Source organism: Gorilla gorilla, chromosome 6, assembly GCF_029281585.2.
Source record: "Gorilla gorilla gorilla isolate KB3781 chromosome 6, NHGRI_mGorGor1-v2.1_pri, whole genome shotgun sequence".
In the NCBI taxonomy this organism is placed as follows: Eukaryota; Metazoa; Chordata; class Mammalia; order Primates; family Hominidae; genus Gorilla; species Gorilla gorilla.
The window spans coordinates 147,857,783-147,880,699 of NC_073230.2; the positions used below are offsets into that span (position 1 = coordinate 147,857,783).

Sequence of the window (22,917 nt, forward strand, 5' to 3'; positions counted from 1 at the left end):
TCTGTGCCTCCATTTCTTTATCTGTACGAAGGGGATAAAGAAAGCTCCCACCTTCTAACCCATTCCTACTGCAAGGCCTTTACTTCAGATCCCTCCGCCTGAAAAACCCTTCCTCCCACACCCAACCTTCCCATGCTATCAATGCCGCCTGCTCAGAGAGGGTTTCTTCAGATACCACGAGATCTGCCGTCACCAGATATGCCACCCAGCTAGTTCCCCATCGGCCGAACCAGCTGCATGCCACCCACTCCTCAACCTAACAGTTTCACTCTTCCCACCCCGTGAAATTATTCAAACAAGCTAATCACATCCTTCTGCAAGAACCAGAGGTCACCTCACCCTCGTTCACTGCAGAGCCTGCCTCCCACCGGCCCTGCTGGTTCACTCTGCTCCCAAACGCAGTTCCCGAGGGCAAGCCCTGTGTGGCCCGCATGGCGTGCGGTGTCCTTCTCCCCTGGGCTCTGAAGACGAGTGACTAAAAACAGCTGTCAAGCCTGTCTGTCCAGTGTCGGGGTAATGTGTTCGGCCATCTTGTACTATTTAGGGCAGGAGGGGGTCCCTCCTTCAATGGGGTGAATAACGGTGATCAGAACAAGCCCTCCTCTCCATCCCGCCCCTCGCCATCCCCTGCTTGGTTTCCTGCCCACCACTCATCACTGCCTGAAATCTCATTAGTCACGGACGTGCCTCCGTGTCCCTTTCTAGAATGTCTATCAAAGCAGGGTCTTGGCCTGCCAGTGTGTAAGCCCTAGATCCGTTCCTAGTACACAGGGAATGTCTAAGGAATGAATGGAGGGAGCGGTGAGAACTCAACAAGGACAGAGTGCTTAGCCATCGCGGACACACCGCAAGCAATCTACATATTTTGGCTCTTATTATAGGTGCTTGGTTATTCATCTTTCTAGCTAGACTATAACCTCCATGAGGTAACAGGTGGTATCTACAGTCTAGCAGAGTGGAGCTGGGCATGGTGGCGCGTGCCTGTAGTCCTAGCCACTTGGGAGGCTGAGACAGGAGGATCACCTGAGCCCAGGAGTTTGAGGCTGTAGGGCAGTATGCCCGTGCCTGTGAACAGCCCTGCACTCCAGCCTGGGTGTCATAGCGAGATCCCCGCCTTTAATAAGAAAAAAAGACAAAATCCCCCCAAAACGATAGTCTAGCTGAGAGATTGGCCCATTAATGCTCAGTATGGCCGGGTGTGATGTCTCACACCTGTAATCTCAGCAGTTTGGGAGATCGAGGCAGGCGAATCACCTGAGGTCAGGAGTTTAAGACCAGCCCAGCCAACATGGTGAAACCCCGTCTCTACTAAAAATACAAAAATTTGCTGGACATGGTAGGGCGCACCTGTAACCCCAGCTACTCGGGAGGCTGAGGCAGGAGAATCACTTGAACCCGGGAGGCAGAGATTGCAGCGAGCCGAGACTGTGCCACTGCACAACAGCCTGGGCTACAGAGCGAGATTCTACTTAAAAAAAAAAAAAAAAAAGCTCAATACATACTCACAAAAGGTCAAAAAATGGTGAACAACTGTCAAACACTGAAAAGACAAAGGAATTTCTTTTATGTCCTCGAGTGGGGTTGATAACTGAAGACACAAAGATGAAGGAAGCAATCCTACCACCAAGTCACTTGAGTTCATGTCGCCCATGAGGCCCACACCCTCTGAGAGCCCAGCAGAGGGGCTGACTCATCGGACCCCTCCTGGCTCCACCTGCCACGCACCATGCCTTGCTCCAGTGCCCTCTTGATACGTGTGGCATCTGCCACCGGGAACCAGATCTCGGCGATGACACACTGCTGGGTGACGTCGATGTTGCACATGTTCAGGATGTGGTAGACAGCTTTCATCTTTTGCACCTTGATGAGCCAGGAGTGCCAGTTGGCAGCGGCTTCCTGCAGCAGGCGCTGGCGGTGAGACTCTGTTTGTGTTATGACCTATACAAAAAACAACACACAGGAAAACAGAGAACCTTCACAGAGCTGTTTGACAAGGTGCCAAAAATGGAGTGCCACAGGCCACAGCAGCTTCCTCTGCTCTGAGCGGGCTCCTTTGACCTGTGGCGGTCACCTGGCCTTGAACTCTCCTGAGCAGTTTATCTCCCCCGCTAGAGGCTAAAACCCTTAGGCAGAGATTGTATCTTCCTTTTCTTCTAAATTCCTCATTGTCCTATTGTTATGGGTTGAATTGTCCACATAAAAGAGTCCTAAACTCTGATACCTGTGAATATGGCCTTTTTGGAAAGAGGGTCTTCGCAGATGGAATCAGGTTAAGAAGAGGTCATACTGGATTTGAATGGGCCCTAATCCCATATGACCACTGTCCTGATAAGAAACGTAGACACAGAGGCACACAGGAAAGAACACCACGTGACAACAGAGGCAGAGAAGTAGGCACCTGCAAGCCAAGGAATGCGGAGGACGGCCCGCAGCACCAGAGCTGGGGAGAGGCAAGGAGGGGGCCCCCTTCAGGTCTTCCGAGGGAGCACGGCCCTGCTGACGCCTTGATTTCAGACCTCTGGCCTCCAGAACCGCGACAGAATAAATCTCTATTGTGTTATGCCACCCAGTTTGCTGTAATTTGTTATAGCAACCCTAAGAGATTACTACATCTACCACAACCCTTTATATACATAATCCCTCCAATAAATGACAAGTGAATGAATGAAGGAATGAATGGACAATTGGGCCCACACAGAATTTATTTAATGGAAATCATTTTTATGTTTTGATGATACAACAAACAGGGTAATCTTTTTCAGCACACATGGCCTCTGTAAGAGACACACTGTAAGAGAGACATAGTGGCTGTAAGATTAATGAGAGCCATGAGGCCACCGAAGTGTCTCACAAGCCCAATACTACCTGTCACTTAGCAATATAATGCCACCTGGCCTGGGGATTTCCAGGAGACAAGAGCACCTCAGCACAGAGGTGACTTTCAGAAACCTCAAAGAGCACAGCCCGAATTAAATGCCTCAGCATCAGACAGTGTCTAAGATTCATCTCTGGCAGAGACTGAACCAAAGGAGAAAGCTGCCCCTGCAGAAGCTGCTCAGCTGGGATCACCCGAAGCCCTCGACACAGCAGCAACCCATCATACTAAATGTAAGTACACATCTAGCAGAATTTCTTTTCCATTCTCCTCATGACGTTTTCATAAAATCAAGCATGGAGTATTGGGGGGAAAGGACTTCAATGGCTTCGGGGAAACAGTGTTGCTGACAAGTGACAAAGAAGTAATGGAGGGGATTAAAAAATTAAACACAGGCCAGGCGCAGTGGCTCACGCCTGTAATCCCAGCCCTTTGGGAGGATGAGGTGGGTGGATCACCTGAGGTGGGGAGTTTGAGACCAGCCTGACCGACATGGAGAAACCCCATCTCTACTAAAAATACAAAATTAGCCAGGCATGGTGGCGCATGCCTGTAATCCCAGCTACTCGGAAGGTTGAGTCAGGAGAATCACTTGAACCCGGGAGGCGGAGGTTGCGGTGAGCCGAGATTGCGCCACTGCACTCCAGCCTGGGCAACAAGAGCAAAACTCCATCTCAAAAAAAAAAAAAAAAAAAAAAAAAAATTAAACACAGGTTTTCTGGAAAAGTAAAGTTGTCTGCTAGCCTAAGGGTTTTGAAAGATGCACATATCTAATTTCTTAACATACTTGTCCAGAATCTAAAACTGAGTTGACTTCTACCACAGCCACATGCAGCTACTAAATTTTATTTATTTTATTTCCTTTTATTTTATTTTGAGATGGAGTCTCGCTTTGTTGCCCAGGCTGGAGTGCAGTGGCGCGATCTTGGCTCCCTGAAACCTTTGCCTCTCAGGTTCAAACGATTCTCCTGCCTCAGCCTCCCGAGTAGCTGAGACTAGACTACAGGTGACTGCCACCACGCCTGACTAATTTTTATATTTTTAGTAGAGATGGGGTTTCACCAGTTTGGTCAGGCTGGTCTTGAACTCCTGAACTCAAGTGATCCACCCACCTCAGCTTCCCAAAGTGCTGGGATTATAGGCATGAGCCACCGCACCCAGCCCTAAAATTTAAATTGAATTAAAATTAAAAATAAAAACTAAATGACTTAGTGGCACTAGCCATGTTTCAAGGGCTCAATAGCCACACGTGGCTCATGACTGCAGCGTTGGACAGCACAGGACACATGAACCTTCCATCATAACCGAAAGTTCTATTGAACTCTAGCACTGATGAGAGTCTGCCAGCGAGGGAGGCCCAGCTGTTTTCAGTGATTACTTTCAAAGCTGCTGTGATTGAAGAAAGAGTTCTGATCATAAGTGTGTTGAGTGACCCTGGGTGGTGACAGACTTTACAAAGAAAATGAGTTTGGGATGAATGAATGTTCACATGGTGAAACTAGACTCACTGTTTTTACAGAATTAACCCATCAGCTTAAGCAACCGGGCAATTCAGTGGGAAAATAATCAGTCAAACTGGTTGTTCAACTTAATTGGCTGGGTGGTTGTATCATAGATTCCGTCTAGGCCGAGGCTGGCAATAAAGGGTGCCTTTTATCAGATCGGGGTGGCCACCTGAAGGCTGACTAGGGCTGTGGTCAAATCTGACCCTGGGCAAAGCATTCTTAAGACACAGCTTCGTTCCCTCTAGCTTATCGAACAGTTTCCCAATTGTGAAATCTTCCACAGGCACAACCAGAAAGGCATAGCCAGCATTCCAGCCAGCCTCCCAGCAAGGGCCCTGGGGGGCAGGGCTTGTATGAAAACAGCAGGGGCAGCCCTCCTGCAGCTGCCATCAGACCATGCGCCCAAACCCCTCACTCACGGTGATTAAATCTTCCAGCCTCACATTGACGCTCTCCAACATCTCTCTGCGCTCCACCGCAGGCTCTGGGCAAGGGTAGACAGTGGCTCGAAACCTGTGTTTAATATATTCCAAAGGAAACAGGTGAGTTCTTGCTGCAAAGCATTCTGCATCCCCTTTTCTGCTAAGACATCATTTGCTGACTTTAGTTAGATGGCCAACCTGTCCTAGAATAACTGCGTCTTTGGCCACTGGAAAAGGAGTCCCAGTCATAAGGGTTCCCAGTACGTCACTTGTGCTGTGAATTGAGGCTGCAGTTCTGTTATATGAATAAGCTTCATTCAAACCATAAAACCTGTGAGTTGCTGGGTAAATAAGACTGCAAGCTGGGCTTGCCCCTTCCTAAGAATCTATTAATGTATTAATATCCTCTGCACTGAGTCATTTCTGCTTCTATGGAGCTACATGTAACACGATTCTGTAAAATCCAAAACAAGTTAGCCATGCAGTTGGATTACTCTGGAGCAGCTGATGAAAAGTCTCAGATGGAATAGATTGAAATGGGGAACATGTCCACTTTTAGTTACCCTCACATTTTGCATATTCAAATTCTCCCTATTCATATTCTCACAACTATTAAAAATCAGTTGGGGCTGACTTTTATGTGAGAAAGTTATTCTAAAGCCTTACCGACCTCTAGAAGCCACAGTCGTGTGCATTTGGCATTGCACATCTCTTTATCTAATCCTGGCCCAAATCACTGAAGAAAGAGCCATTCACTCCCTCTTACCCATCACAGATCTTCTTGATTTTCTGCCTGAGCTGCTCTCCTTGGTAAAATATGATGAATATGTTCTTCTGAATTTCTTCTTTCTGGAAAATCAGAATAAGTTAAAAAAGGGGGGGGGGGTTCTTTCTGGTTAAAACATAATAGAGAGAAATGTAAAGTCCTGTTTTTAGGCTTACACAATTCATAAATTTAAAACTGGGAAACTGTAACTTTCCTAGTTCATCTAAGTTCATAGCTCACAGTTGAGAGCAAGGCCATCCAGGACCTCACAGAGGCTAATGCAGCCTTAAGGTGACAGGCTCCCTGTTCCCGATGCTGGCTGGACCACAGCCAGACCTTATATTCAGCTCTAAGCCACATTTAAGAGATATGATAATAAACAAGAAACCATTCAGAAGAGAATATTGCGAGGCTTAAAACGAAGACAGCTGGCTGATAAACTGGCTCACCAGAGTTAATTAACACACAACACCGACATTTTGGGGATGAGTAGGTGTTTTATATTTAACAAAGGTAAAGCCATGCCCAATTTTTGACTCATACATACAGTTGCTCAGATTTTTTGACTCACACAGTTGCTTGTGTGCCATAAGACTGCTGCTTAAATCGCACTTGTCAAGTCCAAGTTGGACAATTCACAAGAAAGGAAGATGTGTTCCACAAGCAGACATGCAAATGTTTAACTCTTACTGTAAGCAAAGAAATATGAGCTGAAACAATGCATTCTTCCAATCTTATTTAGTTTGAGGGGGTAAAGGTAAAATGACAAAACCCAGACCGGGTGCAGTAGCTCACACCTGTAATTCCAGCACTTTGGGAGGCTAAGGCGGGTGGATGGCTTGAGCCCAGGGGTTCAAGACCGGCCTGGGCAACATGGTAAAACCCCATCTCTACAAAAAATACAAGAATTAGCTGAGTGTGGTGGTGCTCACCTGTGGTCCCAGCTACCAGGAAGGCTGAGGTTGGAGGATTGTTTGAGCCCAGGAAGTCGAGGCTGCAGTGAGCCATGATCATACTACTGCACTCCAACCTGGGTGACAGAGTGAGACCCTGTCTCAAAAAAACCCCCAGAAAACAAAAACAAAAACTATTGTTGGAAAAGTTATGACAAATCCAATAGACTCATCACATACTACTCAAGGCACTGGAATCAGAAAAGTCACTGAAAGGCCATTTGTCGGGACCTATCGGGTGTCATTAAAATGCCCACACCCTTTAAGCCAGCAATCCTATTTTCCTTGAACTTGTTTATTATGAAAGTAATTCAAAAGCAAATAAAAATTCACACGCATAAAGATGCTCATCATGGTGTCTACATTCTGGAGAAAAATTAGAAATAAAGTGTCCAAAATAGATAGTCAATGTCACATCAACTCAGTGGACACATTAGACATTCCTTAAAAATACTATCAAAATGAATCCTGTCTTTGGCATTTCCTTACGGGAGCAAGTGGCGGTGTTTCAGGATTTTCAGAGCTGCTGCGTTACATTATTTCCAAAAGGTTTCTCTACCCGTGGAGTCTACCCTGGTCCTTTTCTGAGTCTCTTAAATTTTCTTTTCTCCTGATCCACCAGAATCAGGAATCCGCTCTAATCTCATGACTTCCCTTTCGTGACCTTCGGCGTCCACGCTCATCTTTTTCCAGATGCTTTTACTTTCTCTCCCACCATGACTGTCACATGTCAAAACAGGATTATAAAAAGTGATGATTTAATGTCAAATTTAAAAATGATCTTTACAAAGGATGCACAGTAATATGGGGAGGGATCTCGTATTAGGTAAAACAAAGAAAAGAAAAAAATTATTTCCATGTATACTACAATCATATAAAATTATACCTGTCTACGGCTATAGAGAGAAATAGTACAAGAGGCAAAATACAAATGAAGACATTAGAGTGATAGGGTTTCTCATTTTTTTCATAATCTTTCTTATTTTAAATTTCATTTATTTTAAAGTTGTTTTTCATCAAAATGAATTTCGTTGTTTTTTCTTTAAAATTAATTCTTTTAGCCTCTAATCTGAAAAAGATTATAGACGCTCAGAAATAAGCCTAGCTTCTGGGAATTAAAGGGTAAGTGGATTAAATACAAACTGGAAGGTGAGACAGCAACATCCGACAGAATTCACAGCAACAACTGTATGGCACTAAGGGCTGAGCCCCCTTGAAGCCTTGTTGTTTGAAGTGTGGGATCTATTGGCAAATACATCATCAGCATTCTCTGGGAGTTTTAAGAACTGCAGAATCTCAGGCTCCACTCAGACCCACTGACTCAGAATTTTTTTTTTTTTTTTTTTTTTGAGGGAGTCTTGCTCTGTCACCCAGGCTGGAGTGCAGTGGCACAATCTCAGCTCACTGCAACCTCCGCCTCTTGGGTACCAGTGATTCTCCTGCCTCGGCCTCGCAAGTAGCTGGGACTACAGGTGTGCGCCACCACTCCTGGCTAATTTTTTTATTTTTAGTAGAGACAGAGCTTCACCATGTTGGCCAGGATGGTCTCAAACTCCTGACTTCAGGTGATCTGCCTGCCTCGGCCTCCCAAAGTGCTGGGATTACAGGCATGAGCCACCATGCCCAGCCTATTTTTTTTTTTTTTTTTTTTTTTGAGATAGGGTCTCACTCTGTTCCCCAGGCTGGAGTGCAGTGGTGTGATCATAGCTCACTGCAGCCTTGACCTCCTGGGCTCAAGTTGTCCTCCCACCTCAGCCTCCTAAGTAGTTGGGACTACCGGTGTGTGCCACCACACTTGGTTAACTTTTTTTTGTAGAGATGTTTTCTTGCTATGTTGCCCAGGCTGGTCTCAATCCCCTGACCTCAAACAATCCTCCCACCTTGGGCTCCCAAAGCGCTGAGATTACAGGCATAAGCCACCATGCCTGGCGTGGAATTTGCATTTTAACAAGATCCCCGGGTGACCTCTATGCTCGCGTGCACATTGAAGCTTGAGAAGCTGACCTCAATCAGTTCTCAGTTCTTTAAGACACAGCTGCCGCCTAGGATAGTACTAGTATAACTAAGTTCTAGAGAAAAGTATAGCTATGTCTCTGGGAAGAATAAACCAATTATGAGGTGTTGACAAGAATCAGTCCTTGAACTGACCTTTCAAATATATATTTTTAAAAAGGAACAAAGTAAAAGGGAAGGAAAAAAAGGAGAAAAAAAGGAAATAGATATTAGTCTCATCAAACTAAAGATCCCCCATGTTTTGGGAGAATGAAGTGCTTCTGCTGAGGGCTATGGGAAGTCTCAGAGAAAGTTTTTGCAGCCCAAGTTTCCCACCGTGACAGGATCCTCCAGAGGGGCGTCCATCTCACTGAACTTCAAGTACACGTTTCCTCGGCAGATTCGCCACAGTAACCGCTCAAAGGAAGCCATCCTCTCCCTGTTGATCACACCGGCTATGAACCTAGGCAGCCAGAAGGGAAGACATTCCTTAGGCACAGGGATTGGGATGCAGAGAGAAGGCCCTATAGGACGTGAAGACACACCATGAAAGGAAGGGCCATTCACTCTGTGAGCAGGAGGGACCCCGACACAGCTCTACCGACAGGAGTCCCAAGGCCACCCCGCATCCAACCCCGACTTGCCCCAAGTCCCTTTGACCTTCTGTTTTCTTTGGTATCTTGAAATATCCTTAATCGTTCCAATACTATATCGTCACTAATTGCAATTAAGAATATGGTAGAATGGCCGGGCGCCGTGGCTCACACCTGTAATCCCAGCACTTTGGGAGGCCGAGGCGGGCGGATCACCTGAGGTCAGGAGTTCGAGACCAGCCTGGCCAACATGGTGAAACCCCATCTCTACTAAAAATACAAAATAAGCCACACCTGGTGGCATGCACCTATAGTCCCAGCTACTCAGGAGGCTGAGGTAGGAAAATCACTTGAACCTGGGAGGCGGAGGTTGCAGTGAGCCAAGATTGTGCCATTGCACTCCAGCCTGGGCAGAGAAGAGTGAAACTCTGTCTCAAAAAAAAAAAAAAAAAAGAGAATATGATAGACCATTCATCATGCATTGTAGCTAATGATAGCAAATATTCAACAGTGGTCTCTATGCATTTTTACAAAAATATTTTAATACTAAGAGGGAAAAATACATTGATGTCTACATATATCTGTTTTTTCCATTATCCAAGCATGTAGATAACTGCTGACCCAAACTTCTCATGTTAGCCAGTGACTTTCACTGGCTTATTACTTTAAATGTTCATTGATCCTGTATTACTTTCTGATCAAATATTTCCAATAAATATTTTTATTTGCATTTCAAATTCAATGCCTAGTGCCTCAAATATCAGGCCCTCAAATATTTATTGAATAAAAAATCATAAATCCCAAACTCACAATTTTCAGAAATGCTTTAAAATGCATCAATTTCACTTAGGCACTGTACAAAATCCTACCATTTTGAATTGCCACATTATTTTCATGGCTACAACACATCATATCACTGCTTCTTGGAAATAACTTGATTGCATAACTATCCCATTTCTTTTTTTTATTAAAAAAATTTTTTTTGTAGACACAGAGTCTTGCTATGTTGCTCAGGCTGATCTCAAACTCCTGGCCTCAAGTGATCCTCCTGCCTCAGCTTCCCAAAGTGCTGGGATTACAGGCATAAGCCACCACATCTGACCCCCATTTCTAATTACATTTAAAAATGTATCCCGGGCAACACAGTGAGGCCTTGTCTCTACTAAAAATTTTTTTAAAAATTAGCCTGGCATTGTGCCTGTGGTCCAGCTACTCACGAGGCAGAGGTAGGAAGATCACTTGAGCCCGAGAGGTCAAGGCTGCAGTGAGCTATGATTGCACTTCTGCACTCCAGCCTGGGCAACAGAGTGAGACCCCGTGTCAAAAAAAACACAAAAATTCAGGCCAGGTGCGGTGGATCACACCTGTAATCCCAGCACTTTGGGAGGCCGAGGCAGGCAGATCATGAGGTCAGGAGATCGAGACCATCCTGCCTAACATGGTGAAACCCCGTCTCTACTAAAAACACTAAAAAATTAACCGGGTGTGGTGGCAGGCGCCTGTAGTCCCAGCTACTCGGCTGAGGCAGGAGAATGGCGTGAACCTGGGAGGCGGAGTTTGCAGTGAGTCGAGATCAGGCCACTGCACTCCAGCCTGGGTGACAGAGCAAGACTCTGTTTCCAAAAAAAAAAAAAAATTCAAACTCCAAATGCATTTTATTATAAAAGTAATATTTTATTTTATTTTTTTGAGCTGGAGTCTTGCTCTGTCACCCAGGCTAGAGTGCAGTAGCACGATCTTGGCTCACTGCAACCTCTACTTCCAGGGTTCAAGTGATTCTCCTGCCTCAACTTCCTGAGTAACTGGTATTACAGGCACGTGCGACCATGCCTGGCTAATTTTGTATTTTTAGTAGAGATTGGGGTTTCACTATGTTGGCCAGGCTGGTTTCAAACTCCTGACCTCAAGTGATCCACCCACCTCAGCCTCCCAAAGTGCTGGGATTACAGGTGTGAGCCACCACGCCTGGCCCCCAAAATAGTACTTTAAAGAGAAAGGAAAAACGTAAGTCCCCATAGCCTTGTTCCAACGCCAGGGAAGAGTTGTGATAACCCGTCTGAACAATGATCCCCACAGCTTCCCATGGGGGAGCAATATAAACATTGCAGTCTTCAGGCTCAAGGAGGTCAGCATCGCCACTAACAAGAAGCTGACACCACTTCCGACTCCACCAACCTAGTAAGTTACATATGGGTCTATCCCTTGGCAGAGGCTTTGCATCCATGGGAAACAGTCCCCATTCCAATGGCTATTTGTTCACCCATTCATTCACTCACTCAGAAATCACTCGCCAGGACCAGGGACCCATCTACACACAAGAGTTACACTAACCCCAACTTTCCGGTCATATATGCAGGCACCGCTTTCAACTCCAGGAGGCCAGAAGTGTCCTCAGTAAAGAAATCATCGGCTAAACTGGTTTCCGTCTGAAAGTCAAAGCACTATGATTTTCATTTAAATATATTTAGGGAAACTCAAAAGGCACCTACACTTCAAGATTTTCTCTGGTTTTAGCGAAGCTTTAATTTTCCACAAAAAGTTAACAGAAGTCAGAAAACAGAGTGCTCCTGGCCAGATCAAAAAGCTTCCCTGGTCTTTTCCTACCAAAACCCTAAAACTTCTCAAACCAACTGCTGTGCTTGGTTCTGACTTCTCCTTCTGCCTGAGCCATTTTCAGCACATACATTTTACTGAGCACCATGATATTTTTCCCTTCAATTCAACCAGCACTACAATTATTCCACCCAAAATACTCCCCCGCCCTCACCAATGGCCTAGCCGTGGAACAGAAACAGAGTGATTTACTCAGATCCCAGGCCAGCCAGTTTCCAAAATGGAAATTTGAGGTTCTGAGGAATGGGCCCTTTAGTAAATCATCCCCATGTGACCACCTCAAAGAAGTCTTGGGTTTTCTTCAGGAGGTATTTCAGTTCTGTCAGTTCTAGGAAGCTTTGTTTCAAGGCCTGCTGGTTCTGGTTGGCTTCCTGTAACTCTCCTTCCAGTTTTTCTAGAACAGTCTATGCAGGAAGGAAAAAGAAGGTAAGCCAACAGAAAGTGCTGACATTCCTGAAATACATTACCCACAACAGATGACTAAAAAAAATCAAAGGAATCAGCACATAACATGATTGCAGACCCTAATACACATACATACAGACACACACAGACACACACACACACACACAGACACACACACACACACACGTGCATGCTCTCTTAAGAGTTCCATCACCAAACGAGAGGATTAGGAAGTACTTGGAGGAGTGGATGGCCACTTCATGGAGAAGTTAAGACATTTTGGCAAATCATGCCTCTCCTCATTTAAAACACTAGGCCAGGCCGGGTGCGGTGGCTCATGCCTGTAATCCCAGCACTTTGGGAGGCCGAGATGTGCAGATCACTTGAGGTCAAGCGTTCAAGACCAGCCTGGTTAATGTGGTGAAACCCCATCTCTACTAAAAATAGAAAAATTAGCCAGGAATGGTGGCACACGCCTGTAATCCCAGCTACCCAGGAGGCCGAGGCAGGAGAGTTATTTGAACCTGGGAGGCAGAAGCTGTGGTGAGCCGAGATCGTGCCACTGCACTCTAGCCTGGGTGACAGAGCGAGACTCCATTTCAAAAAAATAAATAAATAACAATAAAAATAACTTCGGAAACATTAAATAATATGGAGTCTTAAAATAGAAAATGATGGGCCAGGCACGGTGGCTCATCCTGTAATCCCAGCACTTTGGGAGGCTGAGGCAAGTGGATCACTTGAGGTCAGGAGTTCAAGACCAGCCTGGCCAACATGGTGAAACCCTGTTTCTACTAAAAATACAGAAATTAGCCGGGCATGGTGGCACACGCCTGTAGTCCCACCTACTCTGGAGGCTGAGGCAGGAGAATCGCTTGAATCCGGGAGGCAGAGGTTACAGTGAGCAGAGGTCGCACCACTGCACTCCCACCTGGGAGACAAAGCTTTTTTTCAGACTCTGTCTCAAAAAATATATATATATATTATATATGTATATATATACACACACACACGTATGTATATATGTATATGTATATAATATATATGAAATTGATGAAATAGCAAGTTGCAGAAGAATAAACAATATAGTTCCATTTAGAGAAAATTTTTTAACATGTAAACCTATACCATATGTTATTTAGAAAAATAAATATGTAATAAAACTATGAAAAAATAAAGAAAAATACAAAAGTTAGGATAAGATGATCTCGAAGGGAAGAGGGGAAAGGAGATGGAGGAGGGGTGAGGAGGGGCACACAGGTTTTTATGAATGCCCCTGTGGGTACCGTTATCTTACACAGGGCGACAGACACATGGTGCCCCTGTGGGTACCGTTATCTTACACAGGGCGACAGACACATGGTGCCCCTGTGGGTACCGTTATCTTACACAGGGCGACAGACACATGGTGCCCCTGTGGGTACCGTTATCTTACACAGGGCGACAGACACATGGTGTGTGCTGATCCTTACTTTTTATACCTTACATGTTTTATAAAAATTCTACTAATTCAATTTAATGTTTAACAAAAACAATAACAAATCCACACTGAAACAGACAGGAGTGAAACTACAGAACAAAGATAAAACTTTAAAGGCTGTCAGGGAAAAAAAGGACATATATCCACAAAGGGGTGATAATTGAACCAGTAGCAAATATTATGAGAAAAATTAGTGAATATGTGCCTTGAAGTGTTAAGTGTAACTGTCATCTGTAGCTTGCACACCAATCAGTAGTGGGGAAGGGTTGGCAGGTATTACAGAAAGACAGGAAAGGGAAGGGAAGTAAAAAACAAAAGGAATAATAACCGAAAAAGCCAGTGAATCAGAAATCACAATAAACGGAAATGGATTAAGGTCACCTATTAAAGAAGAAATTATCATGCTAGTTTTTAATCCATCTAAAAGACACTGTTAACAGAGTTTTTGTTTTTGTTTTTGTTTTTAAGACAAAGTCTCACTCTGTCGCCCAGACTGGAGTGCAGTGGCGTGATCTTGGCTCACTGCAAACTCCACCTCTCGGGTTCAAGTGATTCTCTTGCCTCAGCCTCCCAAGTAGCTGGGATTACAGGCATGTGCCACCAGGCCCGGCTAATTTTTTTGTATTTTTAGTAGAGATGGGGTTTCACCATGTTGGCCAGGCTAGTCTCAAACTCCTGACCTCAAGTGATCCACCCACCTCGGCCTCCCAAAGTGCTGGGATTACAGCCGTGAGCCACTGTGCCTGGCACAAAGATTTTTTTTTAAACAATAAAAAATGATAATCCTGTAAATGTTAGCTCTCCCTGAAATGCTTAGTATTAGACAAAATTGAATTACTATGGAAAATTTCAAACACACACAAGCAGCGTGAATCCTATCCGCCCATCATCCAGCTTCAGTTCCACTCCATTACCTCCCGTCTCAGAGAAAGCCATTACCCTGAATTTTGAACACTGAATATAATGACACAAAGTCGGGGGGAAAAGTAAATCTTCATTTCCCAATCATTTCCTCTATCCACTTAATGATGCCATAAAAATAATGCTGCTATTACTATACACAATGGATATATAATTACGTAAAAGTATAGCTGCATGAGAATAAAGCCTGAAAACAAGGAAAAGTCAGGTCAGTTTCTGCGGGGATGGTGGTTTTTTCCCTCCCCCCTGAATTAGTATTTCCTCTAGGACTGTTATAAAAGCCTCTTTAGAAACTCGACAAGGCAGGGGCCCAGAGCCATTGGTGTACTCTTGCCAAAGGATTCAACTCTCTAGCAATGTTGGGGGAACACAGCTAACTTCAGGATTAGTCAAATCAATCAGTCAACAAATCAATTCCAGTGAGCAATGAATGGTAAAAGATATTACTCTCCTACTTTTATGCTGGTGGTTTTTGTTTTTGTTTTTGAGAGAAGGTCTCACTCTGTTGCCCAGGCTAGGGTGCAGTGGTGTGAGCACAGCTTACCGCAGCCTCGACCTTCTGGTAGCCACTCTCCTGCCTTAGCCTCCCAAGTAGCTGGGACCACAGGTGCACACCACCATACCCAGCTGATTTTTTTTATTTTCTTGTAGAGACAGAGTCTCATTATGTTGGGCAGACTGGTCTCAAACTCCTGAGCTCAAGCAATCCTCCTGCCTTGGCCTCCCAAAGTGTTGGGATTACAGGCATGAGCCACCATGGCCAGCCCTGGTGCTGTTTTAATTTCATTTTTACAGCAAATAACATTCAGAAGAAAAAGTCTAAGGAAAGACTTGTGCACATCTAATTGCCCCTTATCTATTCCTACAAATGTATGAATGTAGAGCTTTAACACCTTGAAATATCATGTTATTATTATTATTATTATTTTTTGAGACACAGTCTCGCTCTGTCGCCCACGCTGGAGTGCAGTAGTGCGATCTCGGTTCCCTGCAACCTCCCTCTCCTGGGGTCAAACAATTCTCCTGCCTCAGCCTCTAGAGTAGCTGGGATTACAGGCATGCGCCACCCACGCCTGGCTAATATTTTTGTATTTTCAATAGAGATGGGGTTTCACCATGTTAGTCAGGCTGGTCTCGAACTCCTGACCTCAAGCAATACACCCGCCTTGGCTTCCCAAAGTGCTGGGATTACAGGCGTAAGCCACTGTGCTTGGCCTATCATGCCAGACATTTTTTTTTAAATCCATCTAAGAGACACCCTTACCAAAGAGATAAAAGATAAACGATATAGCCTAAAACAATAAATTTCCCCCAAAAATAAAAAGGGCTATCCACTCAAATTTTAGTTCCCCCCACCCAGAAAAGCTTATTAATATCAGTCAAGATTGAATCTTTTAAACTTAAAATGGTTAAACTTGAAAATGTGTGTGCCTTGGCATGGTTGAAGTCAGCCAAAACTAAACCCAGTTGGATGAATTCCTTTATTAAGGTACTACAGCCAACTCAGTTTGAAAACAAAAGCAGCACATGTTACCTGTTTAACAAAATCAAGACAGGCTCTATGCTTGTCAAGTTTCAGTGTAATATCAAAGAAGAATATCCATAATTATTTGAAAAGGCTATAAAATATTCCTCCCTTTTCCCACTGCTTATCTGTGTAAGGCTGGATTATCTTCCTCTACTTCAATAAAAACAGCACATCACCAACAGATTTAAAGTAGAAGCAGGTGTGAGAAACCAGCTGTCTTCTATTAGCCAAGCACTTTAAAAATTCACAAACAATGCCATCCTTCTCATGAAAGTGTTTTTGTCTTGGAAAAGACAGTCATTTTTCACTTAAAAAATGTTACCATGTAATGAGACATTATTGTTATTTTCAAGTGAATTAATACATAAATATTTTATATACTTTTCCATTTTAATTTGTAATACAGTAAAAAATCAATAAACAGGCCAGGCGAGGTGGCTCACGCCTGTAATCCCAGCACTTTGGGAGGCCAAGGTGGGTGGATCACCCCACGTCGAACAAGGAGTTCGAGACCAGCCTGGACAACATGGTGAAACCCCGTCTCTACTAAAAATACAAAAATTAGCTGGGCGTGGTAGCGCATGCCTGTAATCCCAGCTACTTGGGAGGCTAAGGCAGGAGAATCGCTTGAGCCTGGGAGGCAGAGGTTGCAGTGAGCCGAGATCACACCACTGCACTCCAGCCTGGGCAACAGAGCAAGACTCCATCTCAAAAAAATATGATAAGGTCCAAAATATTTTCTAGAAGATTTGACAATCTAATATTTCTATGTGAGTATCAACATTTATACTACTCATGCCTTTGAAATTTTCAAGAATTTGAGATTATCTTCAAAAAAAAAAAAAACCCAGCCAGAGAAAAGGCTCAGCTAGGTGAAGCCTTGCCTACCTGCCCATGCCCTGAATGAGCTGTTCCACTGCTGAGGATAAAATACCTGCTTTTTCAGTGAAGTCCCCCAGGGTCCTCCATGATCTGGCTCTGCCTACCTCTTCACTTCCTCTCCCAGCCCTGCCCCTCATCCCTGTCCCCACCATCTGCTCTATAAGCCCTTGGAGGGCACAGTCATGTTTATTTCTAAGCTACCTTGCACGTGGCAGGTATTCAGTGGTTTTTTTGTTTGTTTGTTTGTTTGTTTTTGAGATGGAGTCTCGCTCTGTCGCCCAGGCTGGAGTGCAGTGGCACAATCTCAGCTCACTGCAACCTCTGCGTCCCGGATTCAAGCGATTCTGGTGCCTCAGCCTCCCAAGTAGCTGGGATTACAGGCACCTACCACCACCCCCGGCTAATTTTTGTATATTTAGTAGAGACAGGGTTTCACCATGTTGGCCAGGCTGGTCTCGAACTCCTGACTTCGTGATCTGCCTGCCTCGGCCTCCCAAAGTGGTGGGACTGGGGTGAGCCACTGCACCCAGCTGGTATTCAGTGTTTTATAAAAGACTGAAGGGGAAGGAAATAGACAAGGAAAGGAAAGAGGGAGAGCCCCACCAGCTGAAATGTCCTTGAAAACTGCAGTCTTCTCCCAGTTGACCTACAGAAGCCAGTCAGAGAAGCAGCTTCCATCTGGAGTGAGTGCAACTCATCAGCTGCTTCCCACCAGAGAATTAGAAAACATCCCATTATGCCCACACTCAGCCCGTTCAGTGGCACCTGGCAGACAAGACTCCACTGCCTGTAAGAATCAAACACCCACAAAAGCAATCAACTCCTCAAAGTGGGCTAAGCTTCCCGAGGGCTATGCTGAGAAAGGAAAACAGCTGTCTCCAGATCAGCAGGTGTGGCTCTAAAAACCGCACACTGGGATTTTCCTGGGGCTGTAACCCTGAGAAGGAGACGACCATGCAAGCCTGCCTCCCTGCCTTCAGCAAACAGGTACGGAATCTGCAAGTGGCTCTCAGGGCCTTCAAGGAGACAGGCTTCATGACTGTCCTCACCTGGGGAGGCCAGCAAAGTGGAGAACTTACCTCCAGGGTAATCATTTCCCGTGGGAGCGGGGTCAGTGGGCTTTTCTCGAGCAACTGAACTACAATCTCATTTTGCATCTCGTCTTCCAGAAAACCTGAAGAATGAAAACCCACCAGAAACCCCAAGGTGATTGTGTTTTCTCATAACTAAGAAATGAGGTCAAGCAAGACATGTGCCTTTCAGTCAGCTCAGCTACCTGAATTGTCCTAGGAGCTGCCCCAGCACCTGGATCCCACCCCCAACCTCCCCCATTCCCTCCAGGTGGGCCTCTGGGACCACCTCAAAAAGTATTGCAAATAGGGACACATTTGTTCATTAAGTCCTGCAAACTATTGACCCCCTTGCCAGTTCACATTTGAACAGTAAGCAAAAAAAAAAAAAAAAAATCGGCTTACGGAGGATTCTCTCCAGTGATTCACACCTTCTGACTTCATTGACAAATTTCCTTTGAAAGCTGTTCACATTCATATTTAACTAGGGGGGCGAAAATCACAAGATACACGTTAGTAGCAACAGCTGCCAACAGATTTCTTTCTTTTTTTTTTTTTTTTTTTTTGAGACTGAGTTTTAATCTTGTCACCCAGACTGGAGGGCAATGGCGCGATCTCAGCTCACTGTAACCTCCACCTCCTGGGTTCAAGTGATTCTTCTGCCTCAGCCTCCCAAGTAACTGGGATTACAGGCACCCACCACCACGCCTGGCTAATTTTTGTGTTTGTAGTAGAGATGGGGTTTCACCATGTTGGCCAGGCTGGCCTCAAGCTCCTGACCTCAGGTGATCCGCCCACCTCAGCCTCTCAAAGTGCTGGGATTACAAGCGTGAGGCACTGCGCTAAGCCCCCTTTTGGTCATTTTATTATCTTTTTAATACTAGAGAATGTTGCTGGAATTATCTTAGGAATAGATACTTCCATGCACAAGACAGGTGAGTTACAGGCAAAACACACCTTAGTGTTCTTATATTCAATCCCCCAAATGCTTCAACATTCACCCTCTCGTTTCTAAAAGAAACAAAGTCCTGGCCATGTGCAGTTGCTCATGCCTGTAATCCCAACACTTTGGGAGGTCGAGGCTGGTGGATCACTTGAGCCCAGGAGTTCGAGACCAACCTGGGCAACATAATGAGACCTCATCTCTACAAAAAATTACAAAATTAACCGAGCGTGGTGGTGTGCTGAGGTAGGAGGATGGCTTGAGCCTGGGAGGTCAAGGCTACAATGAGCCATGATTGTGCCACTGCACTCGAGCCTGGGCTACAGAGCAAGACCCTGTCTCAAACAACAACAACAAAAAAAATTGGACTTAATCAAAATTTAAAACTTTTGTGCATCAAAGGACACTTAACAGTGTCCTTTCACTTTCTTAATAGGAAGTGAAAAAAACCCACAGCATGGGAGAAAATCATATATCTGCCTGAAAAACGAAAAGAAAAGTAAAGTAAAAAGAAAGGAAAAGAAAAGAAAAAAGGAAGGAAGGGAGGGAGGGGAAGGAAGGAAAGAAGGAAGGAAGGAAGGAAAGGAAGTCTGTCCTCATCTAAATTTACCTTATTTCTCTGCCTTGGCTATCCAAATGAGCCTCAAAATCCTCAATGGGGTCATAAAAATGACCAGACCTTGAAGATCGCACAGCTCCATGTAACGTATCACAGTCATCAACAAAACTACAACTCTCAGCTCAGCTCAATAAACGTTATTGAGGACCTGCCTCATACGAGGTCCTGCGTGAAGAACTAGGGATGTGAACAACAAGATGTGATCCTTCCCTGCGGGAGCTGAGCTCTGACCTTGACCTTAGTGAAGAAGTAAAGAAGGACTGGTTTTCTCAATTAGACTAAGAGCTTGGTGAGAGTCTAAACTGCCCCTGGGAAATGATACCCCAATGTCATACTCAAGACTGTCTAACTCTAGAATATCACTCTGCAACTCAATCCCGGGTATGACAACCAACTCTGGACTCCAGAATACTTTGTCTTCAGCCTGTCTAGTCAGGAAAAAATAGTTTTTATGGTCAGAGTAAGGTTTGGTAATCTACATGCCCATTGGCTATATACAACGTTTGAAGATGCTACACAAGAGAAAAAAAATTCAATGACATCAAACGGGTAGTGATTGCATTAGAGCTTCAAGACATTCCTGTAGAGGAGACAGGCATGGAGGGAGGGAGAACACGCTCTTGAATGACCTGCCTGGTCATGACAAATCCTAGCCAGAAGCACTAAAACTACAGAATTTCATCGATTCCAGCTCACAGCTCCTCTCCCTACAAAATGGTTATTGTTCACCATAAAGAAGTGTTGTGCAAGAGTTATCTACTCCCACCCCTGCCTTCCTCTTATCTCCAAAGAACTCAGTACCTACATCTTTGAACTGAACCAATCCGAGCTCTCCGAGCTCAGCCACACAGCAATATGCAGCTTCCACCTGGAGAAACAGTTGTGACAAACACATCTCCTCGCTTCGAAACACAGACGCCATCTTGGCCCAGCCTCGGTCTACAGGAGAAAAAGAAAAAGATATTAATATTTAAGGTGATAAATGTGTGAAAACCTTAGGGTGAAATTTTTAAGTTAAATTAAAATCTAACAGGGAAAAAAAAATCCATTAGGAATCACTCCTGATTTTAGGAGACTTTTTTTTTTTTTTTTCTTAGACAGGGTCTCACTGTTGCCCTGGGCTCGAATGCAGTGGTGCAATTCTGGCTCACTGCAGCCTCAACCTCCCAGGCTCAAGTAATCCACCCATCTCAGCCTCCTGAATAGCGGGGACTACATGTGTGCACCAGGATGCCCAGCTATCCTGATTCTAAAAATATAAACAAAAACAAGATAGCACTTTATGCCCTCCATCAGATTGGCAAAATATTATACTTTATTTTTGAGACAGAGTCTTGCTCTGTCACCCAGGCTGGAGTGCAGTGGCACAAACATGACTCACTGCAGCCTCAACCTCCTGGGCTCAAGAGATCCTCCTGCCTCAGCCTCCTATGTAGCTGGGACTGCAGGTGTGCACCACCACACCCAGCTAGTTGTTTTATTTTTTTGTTGAGACAGAGTCTTGCTGTGTTGCCCAGGCTGGTATTGAACTCCTGGACTGAAGTGATCCTCCCACTCTGGTCTCTCAAAGTGCTAGGATTACAGGCATGAGCCACTGCTCTCAGCTGGCAAAATATTTTAAAATATGACTAAAGACTCGAGTTGTGGAGGGTATGAGAAAACAGGCCCTTTCATGCACTCGAATGTCACTCCAGAACTCAGTCGTGGGTATCACAACCAACTCTGGATTCCAGAATACTTTGTCTTCAATTTCCCTAGTCAGGAAAAATAGTTTTTGTCATCAGAATGAGATTTGGTAATCCATATGCCCATTGGGTATATCCAACGTTAACGTGTAAATTCTTTGTAGCTTTTTCAGAGAGCAGTTTATCAATGTCTATCAAATCTTATATCCCTCATACCTACAAATCAAGATGTCCACTGCTATTTATCCAGATAGACCTGGATATGTATGGAGTAACAGATGAACAAGAATGTTTCTTATAATATTGTATGTAATAATTATAGTAAATGGCTGTAACCTAGATATCCATCAATAGGGGAATGATTAAATAAACTGTGATATAACAGAGCCCTGTGCAGTCAGCACGAATAAAATAAATCTGTATGTCCTGTATATGGAAGAAGGATGCCCACGGGTGAGTGGGGCAGGGGAATGGTGCGAGTTAGGTTAGCCAAAACCGACCTGCAAGACACAGTTCCACCATACAGTCATAAGTGTGTACTGACACTGCTGATTAAAGAAAGACTAAGACTCACACTCCTGAAAGGGGAATCTCAAACATCTAGACTGAAATAGATTAAAACATCCACCATACTCTAACAGATGCATGTCCAAAGTTTAACTGTGAAACTGGGGGATGATCTTGAAGCCATTGCCACCAGCCCGCACACAGCATACGTAGCCAGGGAACGGAGCCCTGGTCATCAGAGGCCTCCCAGCAGCGATCAATGCATTCCAAACTCTGGGGTGGGGCAGTTTGTCACTCCTGAACATTTCTCCATTCCTTAATAGACCATCCAAGTCATGCTGCCCATTGGACTGCCTTTAGTGTCACTTAGAACAGGTGGCAGGGAAGGACACCTCCCAGGGGTTGGAAGAAAGTGAAGCTCTTTCCAATGGTGAAATTGAAGGCCACATGAGAGCCAAGGGGAGGAGGAGGGCACAGAAGCTATTCCCAAAGATCCTCCTGATGGCCCTACTGCTGCCAAATCACACTGTTTCCCCCCAGGTCAACCTTCTGGAAGAATTTCCACACCTCCAGAGTAGATTTAATTTTATCACGTACAGAGTATCTACCGTGTGCTCGATACTGGGCCTACCCATGTGTGCTCGATACTAGGCCTACCCATGTGTGCTCGATACTGGGCCTACCCATGTGTGCTCGATACTGGGCCTACCCATTGTCCCAGTTTCACACAGGACCAACCCTAAAGTCCTCGAGCTGGCCAGCCAAAGGCTGCAGGACCTGGCCTCCTCTGTGTCCTCCTCCAGCTTTGGCCTCTCCAGGGACCCTGCATTTCTCCCAGCTCCCACCCCCTTCAGGCCCTTCGCCCAGGCTTTCCCCTGGGTTTGGAACCTCAATATCCTCCTCTCCACCGTCCATCCCATGCCCCGCATGACCCTGTCACTCCTCCAGTCTCCATGTAAGGATCTTCTTCCTCCACAAGCCTTCCCTGACACCTCCAGCTCCCTCAAGGAGCTAAGCCCCCTCCTACATGCCCCCAGAAGAGCAATCATTTGCAATCGCTTGTTTAACTGCCTGGATTCCCCACACGCAAACCAGTTAAGTCCATGAGGCTAGAACCATTCCCTGTTTCCACTCCCACACCGGTCTACGTCAACAGCA

At 45.0% G+C, this 22,917-nt stretch overlaps 1 protein-coding gene across 2 annotated transcripts in view; it reads right to left on the bottom strand.

Moving 5' to 3' along the window:
* Positions 1-22,917, bottom strand: part of ATP6V0A4 (ATPase H+ transporting V0 subunit a4) — a 92,688-nt gene that overhangs the window by 45,126 nt on the left and 24,645 nt on the right. For both annotated transcript variants that reach the window (XM_055393202.2, XM_019031575.4), the window contains 9 exons: positions 20,373-20,506; positions 18,411-18,489; positions 18,015-18,109; positions 11,998-12,123; positions 11,438-11,532; positions 8,850-8,976; positions 5,569-5,651; positions 4,800-4,893; positions 1,726-1,938 (listed from right to left, as the gene is read on the bottom strand). In XM_055393202.2, the coding sequence (XP_055249177.1) occupies positions 1,726-1,938; positions 4,800-4,893; positions 5,569-5,651; positions 8,850-8,976; positions 11,438-11,532; positions 11,998-12,123; positions 18,015-18,109; positions 18,411-18,489; positions 20,373-20,489 (1,029 nt within the window). In that variant the 5' untranslated portion in view covers positions 20,490-20,506. The remainder of the gene's footprint in view (positions 1-1,725; positions 1,939-4,799; positions 4,894-5,568; positions 5,652-8,849; positions 8,977-11,437; positions 11,533-11,997; positions 12,124-18,014; positions 18,110-18,410; positions 18,490-20,372; positions 20,507-22,917) is intronic.